Source organism: Anopheles cruzii, chromosome 3 (assembly GCF_943734635.1).
Source record: "Anopheles cruzii chromosome 3, idAnoCruzAS_RS32_06, whole genome shotgun sequence".
Classification (NCBI taxonomy): Eukaryota; Metazoa; Arthropoda; class Insecta; order Diptera; family Culicidae; genus Anopheles; species Anopheles cruzii.
This window is the reverse complement of record NC_069145.1, coordinates 34,227,340-34,239,468: the sequence shown is the minus strand read 5'-3', so window position 1 is coordinate 34,239,468 and position 12,129 is coordinate 34,227,340. Positions and strand designations below refer to the sequence as shown.

At 44.1% G+C, this 12,129-nt stretch overlaps 2 protein-coding genes across 2 annotated transcripts; both read left to right on the top strand.

Annotated features, from left to right (window-relative positions):
* The first annotated feature begins 104 nt into the window (after positions 1-104).
* Positions 105-5,059, top strand: LOC128272729 (hamartin). The gene is made up of 5 exons (XM_053010595.1): positions 105-226; positions 799-4,176; positions 4,242-4,399; positions 4,470-4,584; positions 4,677-5,059. The coding sequence occupies exons 1-5, from the start codon at positions 133-135 to the stop codon at positions 4,949-4,951; spliced, it is 4,020 nt and encodes a 1,339-aa protein (XP_052866555.1). The 5' UTR covers positions 105-132; the 3' UTR covers positions 4,952-5,059.
* A 3,371-nt stretch (positions 5,060-8,430) lies between these two features.
* LOC128273782 (uncharacterized) lies at positions 8,431-9,061 on the top strand. The gene is made up of 2 exons (XM_053011820.1): positions 8,431-8,595; positions 8,677-9,061. Exons 1-2 carry the CDS (start codon positions 8,509-8,511, stop codon positions 8,989-8,991), a joined length of 402 nt encoding a protein of 133 aa, XP_052867780.1. The 5' UTR covers positions 8,431-8,508; the 3' UTR covers positions 8,992-9,061.
* The last annotated feature ends 3,068 nt before the right edge of the window (positions 9,062-12,129 follow it).

Sequence of the window (12,129 nt, the reverse complement as noted above, 5' to 3'; positions counted from 1 at the left end):
TTGTGGTTTGCGAAAAGTGATTTCCCCAAACCACGTGCAATAGAAGAAACTGCTTTGTGAAAATCTGTGCAAGCTACACGCCAGTTGCTGTGACCCTTTGAAGCTCTGCACAAAGCTGAAGCAAAGACCACGATGGACGTGGGCAAGCTGTTCGATGACCTCGAGTCGAACAACCTGGAACGGGTCGATGAGGTGAAACGAAAGTTTCAGGAGATATTTACCTCCAGTAAGTGAACACGTTTGGCCATACACCTCACTCAAAGCTTGCTAAAGATTTGACTTTTGGGAGACACGTTATATGATATTAAAAAAAATTTTTTGTTTGATCATTCTATGCCTTCATTTATCACTTTACCGGGATTTGGTCACTTTATGTCATTTTTTCTATAGTAATGAATCATTTGCTACATATTCGCGCGAGTACATTAAACGAATACCCAGTGATACCGATTCTCTGACAGCGAATCCATTGCATCAGAGAGAGCGGCACTAGGTGCGGCAGTGAATGGTCGCAAATGAAAGTGAAAGCGCCGGTAAACGCGATGCGATTAGCTTTTATTTGTTTCTTATCGTTCAACCTGCGTCTAGTGTATGTGCGTCTAGTGCGAATATGTGTTGAGAGAGTGTGATTTATGCTAGGTTTTGTGTAATGCATTTTTCAATGCAAAGATAAACTAAAACATTGTCTAGGAAGGAATCGAACTTAACGATCATAAATAAGCTTTGTGCTTAGATTGACACCTTAGTTCAGAGGAAATATTCGGTCAATTTTTCAAACCTCTATTTTGTTTCTTTCAGCAAAAGAATCATGGCTGGCGTACAACATGATGGAGTACTTTGGCCAAACGTCTTCGGTACGAATAGTAGACATTTTGGTGAAGGTTCAGCAGCCGCACGATAAATACATTTTCGACAAACTCTCGGAGTGGATTCGCAGTGGAGGCACGAAGGTACTCGGACTTACCCTGTTTGGACACATCATTCAGAAGCGTCCGCTATGGCTATACAAAGTCGGCAACCATCAGTTGGTAAAAGACGTATTGAAGCTATCGAAGCTGGAAAAGGACATTACGTCCCTGATCAACGCGGTACTCTGCATTATCGATTTGCTGCCGGTCATACCACTGGCAATGGGCAGCTTCGTGCAGGATCTTTTCGACGTGTTTAACTATCTTGCCACATGGAAACAGAATGAAGCTCAGCTACCCGAATATCAGTTGATTCACCTACAGTTCGGTTTGTACGAGCTGTTCACCCGGTTGTACGGCATGTATCCGTGCAATTTTGTTGCCTTTTTGAAGCAAGAGTACGCATCAGGTGGACGGCAGGCCGTGTTTCAGCACACGATAAAACCCCTGCTCGATACCGTAAAAATTCATCCACGGTTGGTGCTCTCCGATCGAGATAGTGAAACGAGTCAACAACGCTGGAAAAACATGGAACCACACGATGTGGTAAACGAGTGTTCGCGGATGTCGCTGGAGACTCAAGATCCGCAGCCGCTCGATTCGCACTCGCAGTTGATGGTATCCGGTGGTAGTAATAGCGAGTGTCCATGTTACATGACACCGATCAAACCGTACGAATACACGGCGGGCGGCGCACTTGAGTTCCCTTGGAAGGCGAACGTGAACTTCTTCAATACGCTGTCGCTTGATCAGCAACTGTGTACGATCGCGGCACAAAACTCTTTCTGGTCGCCAAACAACAATCTTATGCAACCAACACCACCGCCAACCAGCACCATGCCGCACACCTCAATACCGACACCAAACTATACGATCCCCCAGCATCCGGCACCGTTGCCACCGGCGGCGGATGGTGCATCGCCACCTGAAGCGGCAGTAGAAGCCACACCCGAAACGACTCCAATGAAGGACCTTAAACTGGCCCCAAGCCGCGCCTATCCGACGACAGTAAAGCCCCTTACGGCCCGTGCCATCTGGACTCCGTCGCAGCCTGCGTCGCCAGTAAAGAAGGACCCGGCCGGTCAATCACATTTCAATTACGATTTTCCTCTCACGGTTGTTACTTCGAAGAAGTTACTGCGGGTAGTGAACGATCGCAATCAGTCGATACTGCAGCTTTCAAATACAAATACCACGGCTACAGGGGCCACCACGGCGACCACCACGGCAACTTCGACTACTAGCAACAGTGTCCCGTCTAGCCCACTGCCCATCGATCAGCCACTGCAGCTACAGCAGCTCGCTGCGACACCTCACATCAATCGCAATGAGTCGCCCATGGTACCAATAGTCGGTGCGGGTGGCCCACGTACTAACGATCTTAGCCAAGAGGATCAGGAAGTGAACGACATCAACGCCCCGCACATGCATCACTCTCAGTCCCTCCCGGTCGGTACGGCCGTACCCATACGCGATTTGTGCGGAGATGACGATCATGAGCAGGGCGAAGGTTCGCCCTGTTCGGCTGGAGGATTGCACTTTAAGAACTCCCAGTCGGTCATCAACTATACGCGCCGGCGATTGCACAGTCACTGTTTGGTTGACTCGGACCCTTACTACAGCACCGGGACCTCTCCCGCCGACACTAGTGGCAATTTTATGCGGAACGGGTCCACCTTGGCCACCCAGCTAGTTGCAGTTACATCAACTTCGCCATGTAGCGTGTTTGCTGGCGATGGTGATAACGGCACCGTCCAGCACCAGGTTCCGGTTCAAGTCTGCCAGCCGCAGCAGCACCAACAATTTAACCACTACCACCATCAGTGTCAGCATCAGATCCATCTGCACCAACAGCATAATTACCATCATCACCATCACCATCATCATCATCATGGTGTGTATCAACAGGGACAGCGACGCCACTCGCTGCCAGACTTGAAACATTACACGCTAAAGGTGGAACCAAAGTTGCTGCTAGGTTTGATCGCCAAGCAGCGCCAATCAACTTTTGTCAGCGGCCGTGATCAGTCAAATGCCGAAGCGAATGGCGGCGGTGGCCCAGGAATAGCGGGCTCCTCGACGGACGGTAGCAATGCCGACAGTAGCCCCTCGGAGGAGGAAGCTATTTCGGCGGCGACTCATTTTCACCGAAAGCAAGAGCAACGATCCAACGAGGAACAAGTGGCACGCAATCGGCATCTCTTTCAGCAGCTCCGGTCCAATCTGGTACCCGTTACGGCGACCAATTTTTACCATCATCACCATCCGCCCTCCGTGCTTCGTCACCAAACAGCTTCACAGTTTCAAGGTTCAACATCGGTGGGGGTCTCACGCCTTGCTGCCCGCACAACGGATTATGGTGGCGATCGCCAGGAAATAACTGCGTATGGTGCAAGCAACCAACAAGAAAGGACTTCCACGGCAACACAGACGGTGATTAGTTGGCCGCAACCGTACGAACAGATATTCTACGGTATACTGCAGGAAGAGTTGCGCTTCAAGAACAACGCGTCCCAGCAGCAGAGCGATCAGCAAACGCAGCGATACGGCGGTCGAATGGACCCTTACGTGCTGCTCGATCAGTACATTGAAATGTGTGCCAAAAAGCGTGCCACACTAGCCGAGAGTGCCGCAGCCGGCGGGGGTCGTTTGCCTGAATCGTACTATCAGGATCACATTCGATTGCTTCATCTGCAGCTGCAGTACGAGCGGCATCGTCGCGAAATACACGCCGAGCGAAATCGACGACTGCTAGGTAAGAGCCGCAAAATTCGCGCTCTCGAGCAAAATAACGAGGCCCTCAAGGATCAGGTGGCCCGGTTAACGACGGAGATCGCTAAATTGAACGCAGAGCTCAGTGCGGTCCGGCGAAAGACGAACCTCGAGCTGCAGGATACGTCGCGTAAGTGTGTGCGCTGGAAGGAGTCACTGTACATGGAGCAGGAACGTGGCAAGGAACTGACGCTGAAGATTGAAGCTCTGCAAGTGGCGATCGATGACGAAACGCGCCAGCGGCGTGACGTTGGCGCGCATCTCGAGCAGGCGCAGGGCGACCTGTTCGATTTGCGGAGCGAATTGCGACAGGCACTCGGGAAAGCCGACCTTGGGCAGCAGTATCGCGATGAGCTAACACGGCTGCAATCGGAGCTCATCATGATGGGTGAGGTGCAGCTCCGAACTAAAGAAAAGCTATCCGAGTTAGATCGATTGCGTGCCCGGGAAGCGGAGATAACGCTTATGAAAGCAAACTACCACGAGGAGTGGAAAGGTAAAACAATGTGAGAATGGAGAACTAAAATTGCCCCTAACTGTCCCCCTGTTCCGTTATTGCAGAACTGAAGTTTGCACTGCAGCAAAAGTCGGCCCAGCTCGACACAGCCAAAGAGCGACAAGCAGAATTGGAGCAACAGCTTATAAAGCGCGAAGAAACGATCACCCACCAGAAGCGTACGCTGAAAACGGTCAAAGAAGAATACCAGGAAAAGTTTAAAGTACGGTACTCGCCCGTAAATAGTTGTTTCGTTTTGATCGCGTCAACACGCCGATTTTCTTGAATTGTAGGCATTGGAGAACAAGTACGAATCACAAAAAGCGATCATTATTCGAATGGAGGACAGCATTGAGGAGCTGCGGGGGAACAACTGTGCGGCGAAATCACCGGATTCCGATCGAACTGGTACGCTGATTCTTTTCGCAATACAAAAATATTATTACCAAAAGAAGTATCAACCCAACTAACCGTGTACAATGGCCTTACTTTAATCGCAGATGCTGTCGGTTCGCTAGACCACACCTCACCGCTATCGATTTCTTTGGCCTCCAGCGAGGGTTTGTCGGAAATCCGTAACCTCTCGGCTCTGGTTGCTCCGAACTCGGCAGGTCTTGGAGCTCAGATGAGTGGTGGGAATGTACTGTCCAGCATGGTTAACAGCACTGTCAGCAGCACAGATAATCATGACTTGAACCACCCGATACCGATGACTAGCGGCCATGCCGTCGGTGGCAGCGGCCCGCCAGGAGGTAACTTAAGGCCGGATCCATAACATTGTCCTGAAACACAGGTTCGCCGAGGACTTTGGTTTTGTTTGAGATAAACATCGGCGGCGACAGAGTAAGTTTTTACCGTGACGGTTTGTTGGTTGTCTCTCGTCGGTCGGTCGTCCTTGGCATTGGTTTTTTTTTTGTTGAAACGTTTTGCGTTAAAGTGTTGCTTTTGTTGATAGTTTTACATTGGACAGCGGCTCGAAACACGCTTAAACGATTGTAACCAGTTCTTGTGTGCGCTGCGATTACTCTGCCCGGAGGGGGTTATATTGGCAGGGTTTTCCTCATTGCTGCCGTGGATTATTGTAGTCTTACGATTTTTTTTCAAAGCAAACCGTGCAGGGCGAATATACGAAAGGCCTATTAATGTTAACAATGGCAGTCAATGATGATAGTTATAGTTTGTCTGTTTGCTCGTTCTGTTCAACATTTCGGTTCAAATTTTGGAAAAAGGTTTTAGTAAAGAAAAGGTTTTAGTAAAAAGTAAAAGAGGATAGAATAACATTGAAAAGAACAACAAATATATATGAGCACGTAAATGTTTGTACACTCTAGGGTTTAGCATACTTTTGGCAAGTACACGGTGGCATTCAAATTGGCAGAAAGCGGAGCAAAAATGCTTACACACCTATGTTCGTTGGAATGCTGCAAATAAGAAGCGATCAACATCATTCTTTATGAGACTGGCATTCTCGAACGAGAAACATTTTATTTATGGATACACGAAGAATGAAGCAAATCACATCAATGAACATTAGAACGGAATTAACAAAACACAACAAAAACGAAGATATAAGAAGGAGATAAAGTAGAAGAAACTAAATTTAAATGCGATAAATTGATTGCGTTGAGGCATCGGTAACGTTAGCTAGATCCCTGGTATAGTACACGGGTAAATCTTATGAAACGAGGGCTCGTGCGAAAAATGATAACCACAATAATGAACAATAAAGATTGAGGATTACCATGTGATGTGGACCAAACTGGATTTGCATTTGTCGAATCGTGTCGTTACATTCCTCGCTCAAGGCGCTCAAGAAAGGCCATCGATCGATGCTAAGCCCTTGCCCAGGATTCCCATGCAAGGTGTCTGTTTCTCACGGTTATAAAACATTAACTTCATCTGCCATCATTTTTGGGAATCTTTTTCAGCTTCGATTTTACTCCCGACATGTGGTCCTCATAAGGAAATACACCAAAAACCAAAACTGGAACACGCCCGAGCAACGGTTCGACCGCAAGTCTTTCCCAGACGCGCCCCTGAACCGCTCCCAGTAGAATGCCGGACAGCACCAAATTACGACTGGGCTGTAACTGGGCGAAGATATACAATCGCGCTGTTGGAATGGCACTTAAGGCCGAATTCATTTATCGAAACAAGCCCAAATCGTTATTCTTGATGGCTTATTCTTTCGTGTTCTGATTTTACCGTCATACATTGTATTTAAAGAAATTCTTTAAATTCTTCCGAGTTCTCGACCTCTTCCATCTTGGTATCTGCTACCGGACTAATGTGAATGTTGTGCGATTCGTAGCACTTGTCCCTTTCCTTGTTCGGTTTTTGATTAGTCACTTGCCTTGATTGTCATTTTCTTTATTTTCTATTGCCCATCTCGGTTCGTAACCCACAACGGGCTATCGAAGGGATGTTTCATGTTGTGCTGTGCTTTTATAGGAATATCGAAAAAGCAGTATGTGGATTGCCGGTATGATTTCTGCTGCTGCAAGTTGCAGCTGCGTAAATCTCCATCGTCGGCTCGCTCCCTACCGATTAACAAACACACGGCCGTAGCAGTGCAGAGGCTTATCTAATAGTGCCCATTTTAACGGGTAAATAGAGCTACCATCCTGCGCCGGTAAGGTCGAATGGTTCGAGGTTCAAACTAGTCTCATAGTCAAGTGTATCCTGCGCGGGTCGAACCGTGCTCAATTGCGTTTTCTTACAACTGTTTACGGTCCGCCCTTCCGTGATATAAAATTGAACGTTAAACGCACAAGCAAGCGATTTTATGTACTGGTCTTTAACCGACCAGGTCTAACCTATTCTCGACACGAGTTTCGCGGCCCATTTCATCACTTCATTGAAGGACTGTAACAACATGCTATAGTTGGCAGTGCCAAAGGTGATCACAACGGTTCCCGATACGCTATAGCGTCATGAAACCCGAAATGGAAAACGACGCTCTGCCGAGATGGGCGTTTGGTGGAACGAAGTCATGCAATGTGCAGTTAATAAAACTATAAAATAAGTGATACCCTATGCAAGCTGACTCATAAGGCCAATAAGCATTTATGGAACTTGGCGGCCGGAACGATTCATTAGAAAGGCTAAAATAAGATAATATACTAGATGAGCGATATATTTTTTTTCTTCGTAAAACTTTCGTACTTGAAGGGTAGTTATGATGGCAAATATGTGAATTTTATGAGGATGTCATAAAAAATACCTCAAATTTGTCCAAGAATACTTGCTTTACTTTTAATACTAAGCATAGATAGCCGTTAACTTAAACTGCCAAATGATAACGATTAGCGTAATTTGATCAATTAAGTCAGCATAATCTTCATAACGTACAGTAATTAAATTATATCCCAATCGGCGTTCGTCATCTTTCTCTCCATCATAATGGTGCTGCTGCTATAGATGCTCTCCTGAAAGCTGCAAACAACAAGTCTGCTCACACTTTGTTTCACACTTTGTAACATAGTTTACTTATCGTTTTTTTTTTTTAATTGTTGACACATTTTGATTGTTGAATGTTACTGTGGCTTTATCATAAATCTGGAAATTACTTTTTGAAATAAGTAAAAAAAACTGCTGCTAATTAATGCGCAAGCGTCTGTGACTGTGTGATCATTTGCATATTTCTTCACACTGCTAGTCCGGCCGCACGAAGCAGCTATTGAATCCGGTTAAGCTACATAATTTGCATCGAACTTATTCCAAACGCTTTACCATGAGGCGTTCGTAGGCAGTCGATTCTCGCTTTGCATAATTCGTCCTCATTAACTTGATCAACCTTCCTGGGTGTTTATGCAGTTGTGTACTAGCCGGTGATGCTCCTAATACCAACTGCACGGCGCCTAACATGTCAACTTGTTGTCATCAACCGTTTTATGGATGCAGAACCAATATGTCAGGTCAGGTCTCTAGAATGACTTATAGATATTGGTTGCAGCAATGCTTAAAAAAACCTCGAACCTTATTCGCCGGAAAGTCTTACTCGAAGTGCTTGTAAAAACAAAGCTCAGAACCGTTTTGTTGTCAGCACGTTTCGCTTTCATTGACGATTGTCTACTTAACCTTGTACACTTCTTTATGCGCGCACACCATCATTATTGACCAGAGAGGAGGCACTCTGACACTTTCCGGATAGGTTACCGTGCGAACGCGTGATAGTATTTTAATGACCTACTGCGGCTCAGGCGTGCTGCAACCGTAAGCCGATATAAGGCAACGCTTTGGGGGAACCTAATCAGTTCTGTGCTAGTTTCGTTTGCTGCATCTTTCTGCAACAATCGAGTTCGTCGCTCAAAGTGAAGTCTTTTGTTCGAAATGGCGCAACCATTTAGAGCTGTAGTATTGGTTTTGATGCTGTCACTAGTTACAGTACAGAAAGTGGTTGCATTTGGCGACATTTTAGTAAGTTGAACGAAAAGTGATTCACATGTTCGTGTAAACTACTGAAAAACATTTTATAATACTCATTACTTCCCTTCTAAGGATGATCTTTTATCGTTGTTCTTCGAAGATTCGGAGGAAAACGACTCGACAGAGATGGTGCAAGTTCACAACAAAAATGCAACTATTAAAATTGATTGCGTCAATGTACCCTGTACGCTGAATGTGATGTGCAACAACTGTATCAAAATGACTATGAGCGACCCAGGATCATCACATTCCACCACTAGTGCTCCATCGAGTTCTCCCAACGGAAATAAGGCTGGTAGCACAACTGTTAGCGCTACTACGGCTACTATATCAAATACTAATGCCACTAGTACCACTGTCAATAGTGATAACCCTACCACCGTCTAGTATAACAAGCAGCTTCCTATTTCTTCAACTAAACGATTTGAGAAAACATTAAAGTGTTGTTTCTTTAAAAACAAGCAAGCTTAACCTAACTAAAAAATCCGAAAAGTGTTGATTCTTTTATTATCCACAAAACAATTTCCCAACTTTCCCAGCAGCGATTTATAGATAGCGTACCATGATGAGGCAATGTTGGTTTCCATTTTGCGCCATTAGCACGTCGGAATGTGTCATCCGTCCATCAACACAAAGGTGCCGATTCGGAATGCATCGACTGCACCTTCTCAATAAGGGAATAATCATGCAACTGCATTTGTATATGGGTTTGCTAGCGGCGCCTGTTCTCGTTGACAGGCGCACAAGCACTACCGGTCCGCCCTGCGTAAACGAAATGGGTAGAAGAGCCGGAATCATAAATTAAGCGTAAATAGAAGATATACTACAAATATGAAATGTCGTCCTTCGCTCCCTGACATCATCGAGCAAAGCCGGTTTGGATACCAAGACCCAAGCTAAAGCGTTGTCAGTCAGTATCATCTGCTTAAACTGGGCGTGTGTTGCATGAAGTGGAAATAATCTGGCAGGGACTTCCTATGGTACACGGTATTAACTTCTTCTTAACTTAATATATCGTTCCAATTCTTAAAGCGTTTTCAAGCAACAGTATTCGATGTTTTGAAAAATTTGTCTAGCTTTGGAGGTTTATGAATGCTTTATCTTGAAATTTTTTATAATTTTAACAACATGTAGACTGGTTTAGTGCAATAAGGTATTGATTAAAATTAATAGTTTTAATTATTCTTCGCAATAACAAAGCATTAGCTCGTTATTTGGCCATAAGTACTTTACATATGCAAAAATAGATCATATGGTCATGAGATAAGTAACACACAAGAGAAGTAACATAACGCTTTAAATAACTCACTGGAAACAGAAGCTGTGACTAGATGCTATTGCTAGTGGCCATATGTCAAAATTCCAGCACAATTAAATTAATCTGGATTGCTTTTCTGGATTTCTTGATTATTGCCGAAGTTCTATTCGTTCAGTGGCTCTCAGCCTTCGAAGATACTGAATCTAGAGCAAGTATTATGTACACTTTGTAGTTGATCATCAAGTTCATCACAATTTAAAAAGCATATATTATTGTCACTCTATGATTGCTTTTCCACAACGAACAAAGAAGTGTTCTTCGTACTTTATTTTGGCAAAAGACAGAACAAACGATGAGTAATCATTCAGTTTTATGAACGATGGTGTTGCGTTACTCATCAACCTTAGTCGCAAGCTCGAAGCTCCGATAAACTTGGTGAAGACGGTTATAAGGGGTGACCCGGTTGACAAATCATAGTACTCAAACTGAAGTAGCGTACCACGTCGTGCTTAACCTGCCCTAGTCCAGAGATTCCCTATTTCAGTAGCAACAATGAACAGCACGCAAAAGTGGTTTACTTTCATTGCACTTGGATGGCTCCTCTGTGGCCATACTGCCACTGCAGCAAATTGGCTCGACGTTTCGGTTAGCTGGAAGGTAAGTAGAGTTTTATCGTCTGATGGCTGCACGGTTGTCGTATCGTACTGATAGCGATTCTTTGCGACTTTGTATCAAATATCAGCTAAGCTGGAATTTGTTTCTGGATTTTGTGGCACAGAAGCAGTTCAATTCACAGCGGAACAACAGCAACACCGATGGAAGATCATATGGGTCGAAAAACATGTATTTAGTTGATCTTCTGCGCATAAACTCAAGCAGTGTTCCAAACCAGTAGCGACGTGACAACAAAACTGCCTTTTTGCGGAGCTGTTTACTAAACATTTTATGTTATCATTAACCTTCGGGATGAATTCAAATTTCTATGTGTAAGGACAAAAGAGAAATAGATAAGAATGTCTATTTTCTTTATGAAACAAAATAAATTGGTTTAACAAAAGCACAGAATAATTATTGTAATATCAATTAAATGGTTTCTTAGATGAAGTTTTTTTAACATAATATTTATAACAATACGCGGTGTGGTCGTCCTATGATAATCCACTTAAAATATTATCAACTGTGGTAATTACAACGAAATGAATTTATTCGTGCGTCACAAGCCAACCAAGACAATGTTTGTATAAATGTTTTTATGTAAGCAACATTCCCAATGACACCAATAAATAAAATATAAAAAAAGTTTATTAAGTTCGCTTAATGAACGAACGAAAAAGGGCGCAATATCGTAAAGATGGTATGAAAATTGAAGATAGAGATTTCAAAAATAATGTGATATTTAAACATAAACATACTTTTCAAATAATCCCAACTTCCGTCTTCCGCGTATTATCCGCCTGAACGAAAAAATAGAAAGTTACTTTTTTAAGGAACCCATTTCAATAGATAAAAAACAAAAATGAAGCCACTTAAAGAAAAACTGTATTTTTCACATATTTTACAAAGGCTTTTGTTTTTCGTTTTCAAATATTGATTCAAATTTCGAACAATGCAAGACACCAACCAACAACGTAAAACTAAGACCTGGCCGTAAATTATATGTTAAACTAGTGTTCTATTCCGTAGGTTCAAACAACTGCCAATGTCAACTGCTTCGGCCTTCCGCCGAAGCCCTCGCACCGTTACAGAGCAGAGCACATTAATACATCAGAGCCACTCCTGCACGCACTACTTCACGCACCGTAACGGTCAAAGCGTCCAAAGCAAACCAAGCAGTTCGTCCAACGCCGCTGCATTTCGTTGCATTCTGTTTCGTTTCCTGGAATTAAAAGTGGCTGTGATTGCATGTAAATTTGCCGATCAGTGCATAAATGCATCGATGTGTTTTTGTTGTTTTTGTATTACGGTTCACTATCTATATCTTCCTGTATGTCGATCCTTGTCTCACACTCATTTCTTTCATTGTCTCTTTCGCTTGTTTTCTCTCACCCATTCCTTCGTTGCGCTTCATATACTCCGCATCCTCCCATTTTTCTTGCGCTTCGCAAACGAGAACTTAACAAACGCCATGATCGTAGTATGCTTTTGATTTATGCCGGTTTTTTACGAGATCGAACACTCATTCGGGACCGGCTTTTCCGTATTTTCTTTCTTATTTCGTACGTAGTAAGATTTTTTGGACATTCGTTTTGCTTTCGAGGATGCCTGTT